Below are 16,736 nucleotides of genomic sequence, written 5' to 3'. Positions count from 1 at the left end.
TGTGCCTTCAGGAGAGTTAATGTTGAATCATTTCTTAAAAGAGTGTTTGAATTATATCTCTGGGATTTTCTTCTAAGCTGTTGGCATACATTTTGCACATTTTGATGGTATTATCAAATGGTTTATCTGACAACAACTAGGTCTCCTATTCCTTCTTCACATAATCTGCAAATGGTTTGTTGACCAAAGCATCAAAGTGTTACAGTTGTTCTATCCACCTGCGAGGAGGCACAGTCACCTCTGTACATGGGCAGGCAGTGATAATTACATAAGAATTGCTACCTGGCTGGCAGTGTTTCAAACCATACTGATTTCAGTTGTGTTAAAATGTAAAAATGTATTTTGTTAGCAATCAAATATGGCATTATTGGCATACATTGTATTATGGCCACTCAATAATGCTTACTATGTACATTTATGTGTTCTATATTTCTGGCCACAGATATATGTGTCTTTTGGCAGACATAATTGAGAGAAAGGATGAGTTTAGTGCACTGTTTGACATTAATATTTGATATTTAGGGGTTATGGGAAAGATCATTTTAACATTATTGAGTGACTCAAACATAAAGAGGCACAGGAGGCTCTGAAAGTGGCTGACTGAAAAAGGTATGACTTGTTTCTATTGCTTTGCCTGGGAGATTTTTGTAGCCTCTGGTCATATAGCTGGAGTTATGTTCAAAGTTATGTAAACACGTATGTAAGTGTCTTGTCTCACCTCACCCTTTTCCTCCCCTTATATTCTAGTCTCTTACTATAAACTATTAGGTGTTTTGTTTGCACCAAAATCTCACCTACTATTGCCTGTACATTTTTCAAAAACCATTTATTATCATTAGTATTGATTCCTACTCTTTTAAAGCTTTAACTAAAACTTTTATTTTGTGCCATTTCCCTAAAATTCTAAATGTCATATTTTCTTAAATTTCAAATAATTAATAATCATTTTGTTTTGAAATTTTTCATAATTTTGTGGTCTTTTAAGATGATTGGAAGAGTGCTAAAACATTTTAAAGTCCTGATAGAGTTTACAGAGTATGATATGATTAATGAGTTAAGGAAGTGTGAGAATTACAGTCCAAATCTTTCTCTCAGTGTTTTACATTGTGGAAATATTTAGAGGGCAGCTATCCTCTTGCTGTTGCTGCTGTCACTGTTGTTTGCCTCTGAAGTTTTTATTGGTCCAGACTCTCTTTGTTGCAGGTGACAGAAATCCAACTGAAACTGTCTTAAGCAGAAAAGATACATTATTAGCTCATAAATCTAAGTCCTGGTGTGGTGCTGAATCTAGGGGCTTGTCACTCTCAACACTCAGTCCTGCCTTATTCTGTGTCGGCTTTGGTCTAAGTGAAGCTCTCTTTTGCTTGGTGCGCTCTGAAGCTCCAGATCCCTACTAATTTAACCTTCTGGGAACAGAGGTTCCTTTCCAGCGGTTCTCAACCTGTGGATCGCGACCCCTTTGGCGGTTGAACGACCCTTTCACAGGGGTCACCTATCAGATATTTACATTACGATTAATAACAGTAGCATATCAGATATTTACATTACGATTAATAACAGTAGCAACATTACAGTTATGAAGTAACAATGAAAATAATATTATGGTTGGGTCACAACATGAGGAACTGTATTTAAAGGGCCAGAAGGTTGAGAACCACTGCTTTACACAGTATTTCCAACCAGAGTCCTAGAGTTGAATCTTTTTGTTTTTCTTTTTTAAGGTTGCATTTCTATTTCTGAAGCAATTACCACGTCCACAGTAAACATCCCTTTTGCACATGTAACAGTTTTTCTATATATCTAGAAGTAATTAGTAGTTATGCCAATTTATATTTAGCAATGTGAGAGTACTGCTGCTTCATTCTGTCTAACACTTGATAAGACACCTTTGCCAGTCACATTCATGGGTGTAAGAGGATATTTATTTTTATACACATTTTTTTGTTTCTGCCTGATCCCTGCCTTAGATGTTAAATCTCTGAGCCCTGGATGTTAAATCTCAGAGGACTCTGAGCCCTCAATCTTTGAGCCGTCAATCTCTGAGCCTTCAATTTGTGATTGATCTGATATAGGATGAACTTGACTGGATAGTTTTAAAAGGCTTCAGGCTATTGGTTCGTTCCCAGCCTCCTTCCTTGAGAATAGTGTGGTCCTCATGAAGATGAGGAGGAGAAACACATACTCCTGGCAATCTGCCTCTTGCTAACGGCACATTGTACATGCTCAGAAAGGGTCTAGTGAGATATTTTTTTCAAATATAAGAGAAAAGCAACAAGTCTTGATGAAAAAAGGATTTAGAAATAGGAAAAATGGATTGTTCAGTTAATATAAAAAGTACTATGTCCATTCTTTTACCTCGGTCAGCTTTTATATTGAGTGACGAGGGTACACCATTTAAAATGACTTAAAAATTCTATAATATTTTTATATACAAAACAACATATTTTATATGCCATGTATGAGGTATAATAGAAAAAGTATACACTTATGAAGCCAACATCCATCTGAAGAATGAAAACATCATGATAATGTTAATTTTCCTCTCCAACTGCTATGTTGAATTTTAGTATATGTGCTGCCAAAGAGTACAATGCTGAATTTTATGCTGATCATTTCCTTGCTTCTTCAAAAATAATTTGCCCCATAATGATATATATCTAAGGTACATATTGAGTGTTTTGCTTGGTTTTGTGTGGGAATGAGCAGGGAGAGGTCAATGGGGGGAAAAAGGATTCATACGTAATACTTTAAACAACAAGGGGGAGAGATCAGCCAAAGGATTTGTATGCATGCATATAAGCCTAACCAATGGACACAGACACCAGGGGGGTGAGCGCATGAGTAGAGAGGTGAGGGCAATGGGGGGGATAAGGACACATATGTAATACCTTAATCAATAAAGAAAAACAGACAAAAACAAAACAAAACAAAACAAAAGTAGTATATAGACTTCTGGTTTGCTTATTTATTCAATATTACTGCTAATATTTATGTTCTTGCATATTTAGTTGCAGTTGATTAATTTTCACTATGTAATGTTATACTTTGTGAATATAATACAAGTTATTGTTTCAGATTCATGTAGATAGATATTTGGATTTTCACCCATTTTTTCCTCCTATTAATATGAGCTTATCTCCTAATAGAGTGTGAGTGCAGGAGTCCTGGGGTCATGGGTTTTGTTGTATCATCTCCAACTTTCATATTTAGGCCAAATTATTGTCTTCCAGTAGTTCATCCAGTTTATCTTCTGTCAGCAGAATATGAGAGTTCCCCTACTCCTCAACCTTGCCAACATCTAATATTGTCAGAGTTCTTAATTTTTGCTACTTAATAAGCACAAATTGGTATCTAAGTATGATTTTATTCTTTATTTCTCTGATTACTAGCAAGGTTGAACAACTTTTCATAAATTTCTGTGTGAAATGCTTATTTATAGTTTGCTGTTTTCCCCCCGTATGCATTTTTACATCTGACTGCTTTACTTACCAAAAATATTGCATCACAAGCCATCCCCAAACTCAATGTTTTTAAACAACACATGTTTATTTACACATGAATAAATCTTCGGGTGATTTGTGATTGAGCTGATCTAGGCTGGGTTTGCCTAGATAGTTTTAAAAAGCTCCAGGCTATTAACATGCTGGGGTTGGCTGCAGGATGTGAAAATGTTCAGATGTGCTCTACTTGTTTTCCTTCTGGGACCCACTCTGAAGGAGCAAAGAATAACTAAAGCATGCTCTTTTAATGGAGGATAGTTGCAGTGCAACGAGGTCAAGACTAGCTGTACAAGCACATTTCAAGTCTCAGCTCACATTGCATCTGCTATTGGCCAAAGAAAGTGTAGACCAAGCTCAAGTTAAATGCGTTCATTCCAAATGGAGACATGGCAAGAGTAAGGATGTATCATTCTGTCATAAGAGAGTCAAGAATTCTTACTTAGATAAGTGAAGGAATGGAAAAATATATGTTATGTAAATGGTAACCCAAAAAGAATAGGGTGGCTATACTTATATCAGACAAAATAGACTTTAAATAAAAAATTGTCATAAGAGACAAAGAATGATAAAAGGGCTACTCAATCAGGATAATATGAACAAGGATACAGAGGACTTCAGCAACACTGTAGATCTAATGGACATAATAGATACAAAGAACATTCCAGCAGCAGAATATACATTCTTCTTAAGAGCACATGGAACTTTCTCCAAGATAGGCCAAATGATAGTCACAAGTCTTAAAAAATTAAAAAACATCATGCCAAGTATCTTTACTAATCACAGTGGAGTGCCAGGAGAAATCATCAGCATAAGGAAAACTGGAAAATATGTGGAAATTAGATAACACACTCTTGAACAACCATAGGGATAAAGAGAGAAATAAAAAAGGAAATTAGAAAATACCTTGAGACAAATGAAAATATGTATCAAAACTTATGGGACACAGCAAAAGCAATACTACGATGGAAGTATATTGTGATAAATATCTACATCAAAGTGAAGGTCTCAAATAAGCAAAATTTTTATCTCAAGGATATAAAAAAGAAGAACAAACTAAACCCAAAGTTAGCAGAAGGGAGAAAATATCAAAGATAAGTGCAGAAACACACAAAATGGAAGAAAATAGGAAAAACATAGAAAAACCCCTCATAAAACTAAGAGTTGATTTTTGAAATGATAAAAACAATATATTTGGAAAACCCTTAGCTAAACTAATTAAGAAACAGAGAAAATTCAAATAAATACAATCAGAAATGACAGAGAAAATATTGCAATGATATCATAGAAATAAAAAGTATCATAAAGAGACTATCATGAACAATAAGCATCAACAAACTATGTAACCTAGAAGAAATGATACATTCCTGGTAATATACAACCTACCAAGACTAAATTATGAAGAAAAAAAAATCTGAACAGATTTATAACTGCTATGGAGATTGGTTCAATAGTCAAAAAACCCCCAACAAGAAAGCCCAAGACAAGATAGCTGCATTGGTGAATTATGTCAAACATTTTAAGCAAGAATAAATGCCATTTCTTCTCAAACTCTCCCAAAAAAACGGAGAGAAAATACTTCCAAACTCATTCTTATTACCCCAATATCAAAGCCAATTATAGAAATCGCAAGAAATGAAAACCACAGGCTAATACCCCAGATGGAAAAATCTTCAACAAAATACAAGCAAACTGAATCAAACAGCACATTAAAAGGATCATACACCAGACCAAATGGGATTTATTCTTTGTATAAAAGGATGGTTCAATATACAAAATCAATTAATGTGATTTTTTTAAATATATTTTATTGATTTTTTACAGAGAGGAAGGGAGAGAGATAGAGAGTCAGAAACATCGATGAGAGAGAAACATCGATCAGCCGCCTCCTGCACATCCCCCACCGGGGATGTGCCTGCAACCCAGGTACATGCCCTTGACCGGAATCGAACCTGGGACCCTCCAGTCCGCAGGCCGATGCTCTATCCACTGAGCCAAGCCGGTTTCGGCGTGATACACTATATTAATAGAAGGTAAACATCACATAATCACCTCAATAAATGCTGAAAAACCATTTGATGGAATTCTGAACCTTTTCATGATAAAAACTCTTGACAAACTAGGAATAGAGGGAATTATCTCAACAAAGTAAAGGCCATATATGAAAAGCCCACAGTTGACATTGTAACTCTTCTGATAATAAAGTTTTCATGTATACCTTTCTATTTCAGGGCTTTCTCATCTGTTTCATTGGTCTATTAGCCTATCTCTGTACAAGTACCACACTGCCTTAATAATAAGACAATATTAGGATATTGACTAGATTTACATTAACTTATAAATTAATTTCAGAATTATTGCCATTTTCACAGTACTGGGCCAATTTATCTCTTTTGTCTCATTTAAAAAAATTTATCTTGGCTTATTGTTTGTGTATAGAAATACAACTAATGGTTGTATGTTGATCTTGTAACCTACAACCTTGCTTAACTCACTTATTAGTTCTAGTATTTTTTTTTTTGTAGTTCTACTAGTTTTTAGTTGATTCTTTAGGACTTTTTACATACAGTCATGTATCACACACCGAATTTTTGGTCAATGATGGACCTCATAAGATTATAGTGGATTATAAGCAAAAATTTGTCAGAGATGTTGAGAGAAAAGACTAGATCTGGCTGTGAGTTATTAATTTGATGGTTTAAATAGGTAAAGAAGTTCAGCATAGTTTTTCCTTATAATCCTTTTGATTTATGTAAGATCGTTATTGATGTAACCTCTCTCATTCTGATTTTAGTGATTTAAATATTATCTCTCATTTTGTTTGTTGGTCTAGCTAGAAGTGTATCAGGTTTGTTTATCTTATTGGCTGCACTTTAAATTGCAAAGGTTTTTAAATTTTTCATATCCAACTTTGTCAAGCCCTGGGGTATTATTAGTTATGAAATGCAAGCCGGCCTTGGCAGTGCTTATGTCTTGTGCAATCATATTTTGCTAAAGGCAGCAAGTCTAAGCTGTTCATTTGCATAGATGTTCAGAGTATTACTGGCAGCTAGGCATGATAAATTGTATTTACATTCTACAAAATGAATGCGATGTTATTGAATTTAGTAGGTAAGTACATGTTTTAAGGATAAAAATATCTGACTAGAAGCAAATCAATATGAGGAAGTGTTTTTGTTTGTTTGTTTGTTTGTTGTATATGAAAGAAAAAAGGAAAGGAGTTATTAAGTTTGAGACCTATGTTCACTTCAGTCATACAGCATTCTAAAGAGTAATATATGGATCAAAAACTAATATCCAATGTACCTAAGGCGTTTGAGCTCTGTAATTGAGACATACTTATGCAGTTGGAACAAACACATTGAGAGTCTGCTGTGAGCCAATTACTATCTAGAGCAGCGATTTTCAACCTTTTTCATCTTGTGGCACACATAAACTAATTACTAAAATTTTGTGGCACACCAAAAAATACATTGTATTTTTGCCAATCTGACAAAAAAAAGTAGATATAATTTTGATTCATTCACACTGGACAGCCATTGCTGTGTTGGCTGTTGTCATTTTTTTTAACTTAACAATTGAAGGGAAAAGAGGTCAGTGCTCCTCACTAAATAGTCAGGTATTGCATGTTTTAAAATTTTTTGCGGTTGAAATTGCTAATCTAGACAGTGGAAAATAAAGATCTGTAGTTCACAATGTTTGTCTCAAGGGTAGACACATCTGAAAATTAAAATTAGAATAAAGCGTTGAATGCTGTGGCAAAGATAAGTATGGGTACAATGAATTTTAAGTAAGACATAATTGGTCCATTGGAAGTAGGAGGTAAGCAAGAAAGGCTTTTCTCAAGGATATGAAGTATCTTAGTTGAGTCATAAAAGATGAGTAGGAAAGAGGTTTAAATGGTGCTGGGTGAGTAGTAGGGAAATTATTCCAAGGTTGAGAGACCAGCAAAAGTGTGGTTCTGGGAAGCAGCAGGCATGTCAGTATTCCAAGGGACTGTAAGACTTGAGCATTGACTAGAGCATAAGATTGGAGGTCGTCAGGGAGTTATTAGGAATACAGCGAGGAGAGGAATTCGAGAAATATTTAATAGATAAAATCAGCAGAACCTGGTGACCGAGTGTGAGGTGTGATGTACAGGATGAAATGATGTTAACTCCTAGGTCTCTAGTTCAGGCAAAATCAGGGTCTCCATTAGCCCCAAAGTTGTCTTTGTTTGAATTAGAAAAAAGATGCAGTTTCTTCCTGGCAAATATAATAACCCTGTAGCAGGGGAAATGGCATGTGTGCAGAGCTCAGGATAGATTTCAGCTTCCATCGCCCCTTAGCTTGGTGCTCTTGTGTATTGCCCATTATGGACAATTGTAAGGGGCAGATATGGGTAAATGAGTGGCCAATGGTGTCATTAGTGCAATTAGGAAGAGAGAGTAGAACTGGGAGGCAGTAAGAGGGGAAATGATGAGTTCAGTTGTGAATATGTTCAGTTTGTAGTATTTAGGGTCATTTGTTCAGATGGAAATACCAGGGATGAAGTTGGATATATGATTCTAAAATATTGGGGACTATAGATGATTTAGGTACATTAAACCTTTAAAAAAGTACATGTCAACTGTAGTAAAAATTATTCAAAGTGAATGACTTTTTGAATTACAGCTCAATTGTACTTATATAGTACTAGTGATTGGTTCTCCAAAATGGTTCACCTGCTCTATCAAAAAACTCATTCAAAATAATTTTTTGAAGAATGTCTACAATTATTTATTAATGAACTGAAGAATGGTCATGACAAAATGGAATCATAATCATTTTGAAATTTTCTCTGTTCCAGATTGCTGTGCTATGCTTTGTATGACTAAGACCTCTTACCAAGAATACCTTTGCTTTGATACTTGAGGACAATCAGACCATGTGAGTACAGAGCTGGATATGCAGATTGCTGTGAATTCTAATTGATTAGATCAGCTAAGTAAAAATCAAACCACAAAAAATTCATGGTAGATAAGATCAAAAGAAAGAACACCTATTTTCTTTTTCTTTTTTTAATATATTTTTATTGATTTCAGAGAAGAAGGGAGAGGGAGAGAGAGATACAAACATCAATGATGAGAGAGAATCATTGATTGGCTGCCTCCCGCATGCCCCGCACTGGGGCTCGAGCCCACAACCTCGGGCATGTGCCCTTGGCTGGAATCGAACCTGGGACCCTTCAGTCTGCAGGCTGACGTTCTGTCCACTGAGCCAAGCCCAGCTAGGGCACCTATTTTCTTTTTGATATAAATTCTAGATGAGATGGAAAACTCATCTCTTTTCCCCATTAACTTATTATTACACTAAGGGGTTATAAAACCAACAGTTTCTCTGTCAGCTCATTTATCAGAGTATTTATGGCAACCAATAATCCTATACTAATAAAAGAAAAACATGCAAATTGTCCGTATTTTTGCTACACCTTAAGCCACGCCCACCATCCAATCAGAGAGACTATATGCAAATCAACCCAACAAAGATGGCGGCCGGCAGCCACAGAGCTGGAGCAAGCAGTAGGCTTGCTTGCTCCAGTGATGGAGGAAGCCAAGGTTCCCTACCTGCCGCGGCCTGGCTCTAAGCTACGCTGAAAGCAACGAAGTTTCAATTATAGAAGCTAACAAATCCCAGATACCTGTTTTCAGCCAGCCGTGGCCACGGAGCTGGAGCGAGCAAGAGTGGGTTGCCCCTGGCAATGGAGGAAGCCAAGCTTTCTGCAGGCCTCCGCTAAAGGCAACAAAGTTTCAATTATAGAAGGTAAATAAATCCCAGAAAAAAAGAAAAAAAAGAAAAAAAAGGAGAGGCTGGGAGGTTACGTCACCAGGGTGCTTGGCCAGCCTGAAAACAGCCCTCAGCCCCTCACCCAGACTGACCAGGCACCCCAGTGGGGACCCCCCACCTAAAGGTGGTGTGGCCAGCCTGAAAACAGCCATCAGCCCCTCAGCCAGGCTGGCCAAACCTCCATGGGGTGAGGGTCCCCACTGGGGTGGACATCCTCCGAGGGGTCCCACACTGCAAGAGGGCATAGGCTTGGCTGAAGGACCCCCCCGAGTGCACAAATTTTTGTGCACAGGGCCTCTAGTAAAAAGTATAATTGAAAACATGTTGTTTTGTTTTTATTTTTGTACCTCTAAGGGAACAAACGCCCCTGAACTTTTCATATGGCACTATTTTGCAGAAAGACACAAACTACTAAGGAGTGCTAAAGTGGCAATGAAACAGCCCAGTAGGAAGAGGAAGCTTAGTATGGATTCCAAAGAGAATGTGAATCAGGATGGAAGCTTGGTAAGATGTCAGTTTCTGGACTCTTTCTTGGAGTTGTGCTCAATGTGGAAATTCACCCTGTAATTGTAGAATTTGTATAACTACATGGAAGTGCTTTTTTCAGTCACTGAAAATTGTTTTTTTCTGATCGACTTTTATGTACAATGGAATAGAATGTAAGTTTCATTTCAGTCTGGTATATTTTAAAAGGTAATCTTACTTTTAAAAAGATGGAGATGATTGATCACTGTTGAGTAAGGGAAAGAGCTTGTAAACTTCAGAGGGCTGTATTTATTAGGGTTCCTAGAGAAATAGAACTGGTAGGAGTAGTTGGCAGTCCTGTGATAAGTGCAGTTCACAATTTCTGTCCCTACTTCTTGATGATGATGAATATATATATATATATATATATATATATATATATATATATATATATATATATATAGAGAGAGAGAGAGAGAGAGAGAGAGAGAGAGAGATTTGTTTTAAAGATTTTACTCATGAATTTCTGTGGGCTGCCAAGTGTTAAGGCAGGGTGGAGACCCAGAAAAAAATTAACATTGCAGTCTTGATTCCAAGGCAGTCTGGAGACAGAATCCCCTCTTCCTCAAGTGAAGTCAATATTTTTTTCTAATAAAGCCTTTAACTGATTGGATGAGGCTCATCCATATTGTGGAGAGTAATTTGCTTCACTCAGAGTCTAGCCTTTAAATGTTAATTGTATCTAAATACAACTCACAGGGACATCTCAACAACTAGAGGGTATAATATGCACATGCCTCTAGGTATGAGTGCTGTTTCCTTATGACAACTTTTTGTATTCCCACAAATTTCAAGGTGGGCAAAAGTGACCAGAAGACCTCTGTTGTAACTGTTTTGGGATTAGTGGACCATTAGAACGTTCTCACTGTTTCTTGGGCTCTCATTATTTACTTGGATGTGGGTTTAAGGGTCTTCAGGTGGGTTGTGGTTACACATTTACACATTACAGTTGGTGAAGTGGCACAGTGCTGTACTTTCTTTGGTTCAATGCCAGGTTAGGTGTGGTGTGATGAACTCCATGCATTAAATGAGACCTGTCAAGCAATGATGTGGTTGGTGTTTGGTTTTAAGATGTTAAATATAGGTCTGTGTCAAACTATAGAGCTATTTTTTCAGGATCAGCTTCAGTGGGAGTTGAGGTGGTTAACTTGGGGCTGAGGCCCAGTGCCCCTTAAGGTCCAGATTAGTTTCATCTCATAGACCAGGTTCATGAGAGTTGAGTGCTCCAAGTGTATCAAGGTTGCTTGGACCAGACTTGGGAAGGCCAACACCTGTCTCAAGCTTGTGAGGATGCCATTCTTCTCAGTATTTTTGGTTTGCTGTGTCATGCCCTCTGAGGAGACAGGGTATTTGATGTATTCCAAGTTATTTTTAGATGGTGATTCTCTAGCATCACTGTGGTCTCCGGACTGGCAGCAACAGCATCACCTGGGGACTTGTTAGAAATGCAAACCCCTGTCCCTCACTCCATACTCTGTGAATCAAATACTCCGGGGGTGGGGCTTAGTAGATTATAGTTTACCAAGCCCTCCAAGTAATTCTGATACATGCTCATGTTTGAGAAACACTGTCCTAGGGAAATAGCTAGATATGTCTTACCTACTAATAGAGCTGTAGTTATAATTGGTAATGGCTGCTGGATGTTTATTAATTGTTTAAATTTAATATTTGAAGCCACCTCTCCTATCCAACATATTTTCTACTTTTTCTTACTATGATTTCTCTTTAAATTACTACTGCCCCTTCTCAGCACTTCAGTTATCTTACCCCCCTACAACATGAATATTTAACCTTTTGTTTCTTCTGTGTTGGCACAAATTCCAGTTTTCTCTTAGAGCCCAACTCAGCTTTGACTTAATGCTAATGCTTTTACCATTGTTTACATCCCACTTTGGGATTTTACCTTTTTTAAACTCCAAAACTGCTCAACATTTAAATAGGTGCTGTTTTAATGTGGTGCTTTGTGTAGCTAGATTTCTAAAACTATCTGTTGAATGATGTTCCTGGCATTTAATGGCATCTTCATGCAAATGGACTTCTTTGATCAATAGCAAGGAAATGACATTTCAAAGAATCATGTTACTAATTTGAGTTTTGAGGTGTTTGAAACATATAATTATTTTATAGGATCATTGAAAAGACACACATTTAGGATGAATTCTCATTGTACTGTCAGTTTGGGGCCCATTGCCAGTTATAGTGTCAATTTTCTTTAGGTAAATTTAATAGTTTAATACAGTAAGCAGGTTCACATCTGTGGCTGCATTCACTATGGAGGGAAAGGGGTTCAATCCTGTTTGAGTTCTATCACTATAATTATGTTTGACTTTTGATTGAAATGTCAGTAACATCCTTTACTTTCTCTGTTAACCTTATAATTTTACAACTGACATTTTCAGTCAACCAAGCAAAATAGCATGGAAGATGAAATAAAATATCAAACTAATGAAAAGAGGGATGCTTTCTAGACATCTGTTTTTGAGACAATAACTTAATATCTTAGGTATCAAATAATTTTTAGATGCTGATAGTAATATCTATCAATGATGTATTCCTAGACTAAATATTTTCTCTGCATTCATTGAATTTCAAAAATATTTATTTGTATCTTTCAATATATAGGCACATAGTTAAAAAATCAAATAGCACAGACAAGGATTAAAATAAGAATGCAAATTCTTTGTACCAACTGACACACATACTAACCCCTAAGTCTTTCCCTAAAGGTGTGACCACTCTTTATATTTTCTTGTGTATCTATATAGGAATCAAAAACAAAAAAAGAAAGCTAAAAACCTTCTAAACCCTTTATGTACATATTCATACATATATAATACATACATGCATACACATATACAAATGGGTTCACACTCTACTTCTTGTTCTGTATCTTGCTTTTTTTCACTTAAGCATGTATATCTTGTCATTGTTTTCAATGGTGCACAGTATTTTATTCTGTGAATGTATCATAATTTATTTAAGAGTGCCCTACTGGGAACATTTAGTTTATTTTAATTTTTGTTGTTATATACAATGTTACAACTAATGTTCCTTCATATATCTGGCATATTTTTGTAGTTGATTCACAGATAAAAATCTTACCATTAGAATTGTACTGAAGAGTATGTGCATTTAATACTTTGATAAGCCTTCAACGACGTAACCTCAGTTTATACTATCTGTGACAGCATCTGCAAGGGTGCCTCTTTTCCTGAAGATTTCTTACATCTTTGTTTTCTAAAATCTACTGTGTGGATAAACATCTGTTTAGTGCACTGGTCTCCATGGAGCTGCCGCAGTGTTGAAGAAAAGTGTTTCCCTGCTCCTTTTAGACTCTGTAACATGTTTTTTCACAACACCTACCCAAACACAGGTGTTATTTTGGTGCCATCTGCTCGCTTTTTCCACCTTCCACCTTTAAAATTGACCAGGGAAGTGTAGACATGTGATAATGGGGAAACTAAGCCTTTTGGTATTTTTTTTTTCTCAAGGAAATTTCATAGATGTTTTCTGTGTATGTGAGTGTTCTGGTCATAAAACCCCAAAGTAAATTCAGACCATAAAATTTCAAATTTCCTAAAATGCAAGTTTCCCAAATAAAACAGGAAATTTCATTTGACTATACAAGTATAAAATATGATGTGGTCTTTAATTATACACACACACACACACACACACACACACACACACACACACACACGCATTCTTCTTCTCCATCTGAACCTCTTTGAATCTATACCTAATTAGTGAATTAGGAGCTTTGAGAAATAGAAGTATAAGACATTATATTTTGCCTAAAGGATTTATCATTGCTGAAAGAAGAGCAGGAACTTATCTAGAGTAATGCAATACAACTAAGTACTTATGCACATAGTGCTCTTAAGGCACATTCAGCCTTCAGGAAAAAGTGGGCTTATTGGGGCTTGTGTCTGACCTTGAAGGATGAAGAGTATGTAAGATGTGTACATTTTTAATGCCTTATTTAACTTATTTAATAACTAAAAATTTTATCTAACACATATTTAATTCTGTTGTAAAAAGTGTAAAATCTAACTTGGTAAAAATGTAATATGAGAGAATACAATTTATTTGCATTTTAACATCCCCATGCTCTCTGTAGGCAACTAAGTAACCTTGAGAGCTAAGAAAGTTGAAGGGTTATAGTAGGGATCATCTGGGCCAAGGAGGCAGCATGAGCAAAGGTATGGGGTTGAAAGCAAATGTCACATATGTGATATATGATGACATTATAATGACTTGTCCTACTGAACAGATGTTGCTCTTGCAAGTTTTCTAAACTGATGGTTGGGCTAGAGACATCAGAATATTTGCATTTTAGTCTTTGGCTCTGGTGATAATTAGTTCTGTGACCAAGGGCAAGTCCTTCACCAGACTGGGGCTCAGATTTTTTATCTGTAGAACAAAAGTCTTATTCTAGAATATTTTTTAAATATATATCTTTACATTGATTTCAGAGAGAAAGGGAGAGGAAGAGAGCGCTAGAAACATCAATCATGAGAGAGAATCATAGATGAATCAGCTGCCTCCTACATGCCCCCTAACTAGGGATCAATTCATAACTCAGGCATGTGCCCTGACCAGAAATCGAATCATGACCTCCTGGTTCATAGGTCGATACTCAACCACCATGCAACACTGGCCAGCCTAGAAGATGTTTAAGGGTCTTTCTATTTTAATAAGTCTAAGTGGTGGTACATAAGAGATAGTAAGATGACTAGAGTGGATTTGGGTGGCCAAGCTTAGATGGGTCTTGAAGGCAGAGCAGAGGAAATTATACTTGATATTGTGACTGTTAGACTTGGTACGCTGACAAGATGGGCTATGGTTGCCTTCAACTTGGGCATAGTGTAATGAAATATATTTTGTAATAACCTTAAATAGATACTGAGAACATGTTTAGGGTGGGATTATTTTTGTTTCTTATTTTCAGTTGTTCTAAACTTTTTATCATTTTGTTGCCCTACACATGACTGATAATAGTTTACATCAGCCAATGAAATTCTTTTATATATGGAGGAATCATGGAAAGATGTTTATAAAGCTATTTTAGATATCTTTCCCTTTGTTATTTTGTATAATTAGCAGTTATTATTTCAAAATATATCTGGGATTTTGTTTTTATTCAGCTATAGTGAGGCTAGCAGATCAAGAGACAACTGCTATTGAAAAGAGTTTGTTACTCACATTTCCCAAGAGGAGGGGCACATCACACTTTGCAGGACCATATAGGGAAGGACCAACATTGGTCAGGAGGCAGGAGGAGTGAGAAGAAAATGTAGGCAAAAAGCTTTTATTGTTCCTTTTTACAGCAGCATAGTATTCCATTGTGTAGATGTGCCAAAGTTTTTTAATCCACTCGTCTGCTGATGGACACTTAGGCTGATTCCAAATCTTAGGTATTGTAAATTGTGCTATGAACATAGGGGTGTGTATATCCTTTCTGATTGGTGTTTCTGGTTTCTTGGGGTATATTCCTAGAAGTGGGATCACTGGGTCAAATGGGAGTTCCATTTTTAGTTGTTTTTTTTTAATATATTTTTATTGATTTTTTACAGAGAGGAAGGGAGAGAGATAGAGAGTTAGAAACATCGATGAGAGAGAAACATCGATCAGCTGCCTCCTGCACATCTCCCACTGGGGATGTGCCCGCAACCCAGGTACATGCCCTTGACTGGAATCGAACCTGGGACCCTTCAGTCCGCAAGCCGACGCTCCATCCACTGAGCCAGACCGGTTTTGGCCCATTTTTAGTTTTTTTGAGGAAACTCCATACTGTTCTCCACAGTGGCTGCACCAGTCTGCAATCCCACCAGTAGTGCACGAGGGTTCCTTTTTCTCCACATCCTCTCCAGCATTTGTCATTTGTTGATTTGTCGATAATAGCCATTCTGACAGGAGTGAGATGGTACCTCATTGTCGTTTTGATTTGCGTCTCTCGGATGATTAGTGACTTTGAGCATGTTTTCATATGTCTCTTGGCTTTCCTTATGTTTTCTTTTGAGAAGTATCTATTGAGGTCCTTTGCCCATTTTTTTTTATTGGGTTGTTTGTCTTCCTTTTGTTAAGTTGTATGAGTTCCCTATAAATATTGGAGATTAAACCCTTATTGGTGATAACATTGGCAAATATGTTCTCCCATGCAGTGGGCTTTCTTGTTGTTTTGTTGATCGTTTCTTTTGCTGTGCAGAAGCTTTTTATTTTGATGTAGTCCTTTTTGTTTATTTCCCCTTTAGTTTCCATTGCTCTAGGAGTGGTATTGGTTAAGAAGTTGCTTTGGCATATGTCTGAGATTTTGCTGCCTTTGGATTCCTCTAATATTTTTATGCCATTTGCAACAGCATGAATGGAGCTGGAGAGCATTATGCTAAGTGAAGTAAGTCAGTCAGAGAAAGATAAATATCACATGATCTAACTCATTTGTGGATTATAATGAACAACATAAACTAATGAACAAAAGTAGATCTAGGGACAGAGAAGCATCCATCAGATTCTCAAACTTCAGAGGGAAGGCAGGGGAGGGTGGGGCTAAAGGGGAGAGATCAACCAAAGGACTTGTAAGCATGCATATAAGCATAACCAATGGATACAGACACTGGGGGAGGGGGAGGGGTGAGGGTATGAGTGGGGGAATGGGGGGAAATTGGGAGGATAAGGACACATTTGTAATACCTTAATCAATAAAGGAAAAAAATCTTTAAAAAAGAAGCCTTTATTGTGTTTTTTAAAGGAAGGAATGGTTGAGGCAGGGTAACAGGTTAAGGTTGTTTGATTTGAGTATTTCCCTTGGTCTTTAGCTATAGGAGCTGTTGTGCTGTGGGTGATTTAGGAGGATAGTGTCCCAGACTCCAAGGGCCTGATAAAAAAAGAGCAAGTCCCTTATGGACTCAG

General features: G+C 36.8%; 1 protein-coding gene across 1 annotated transcript in view; it reads left to right on the top strand.

Moving 5' to 3' along the window:
- Window positions 1-16,736, top strand: part of L3MBTL4 (L3MBTL histone methyl-lysine binding protein 4) — a 336,612-nt gene that overhangs the window by 46,957 nt on the left and 272,919 nt on the right. The window contains 2 exon segments of the mRNA XM_059704912.1: window positions 8,326-8,405; window positions 9,700-9,806. Of these exon segments, the coding sequence (XP_059560895.1) occupies window positions 9,735-9,806 (72 nt within the window). The 5' untranslated portion in view covers window positions 8,326-8,405; window positions 9,700-9,734.

Source organism: Myotis daubentonii, chromosome 8 (genome assembly GCF_963259705.1).
Source record: "Myotis daubentonii chromosome 8, mMyoDau2.1, whole genome shotgun sequence".
Lineage (NCBI taxonomy): Eukaryota > Metazoa > Chordata > Mammalia > Chiroptera > Vespertilionidae > Myotis > Myotis daubentonii.
The sequence above is the reverse complement of the archived record's forward strand: the minus strand, read 5'-3'. Positions and strand labels throughout refer to the sequence as shown.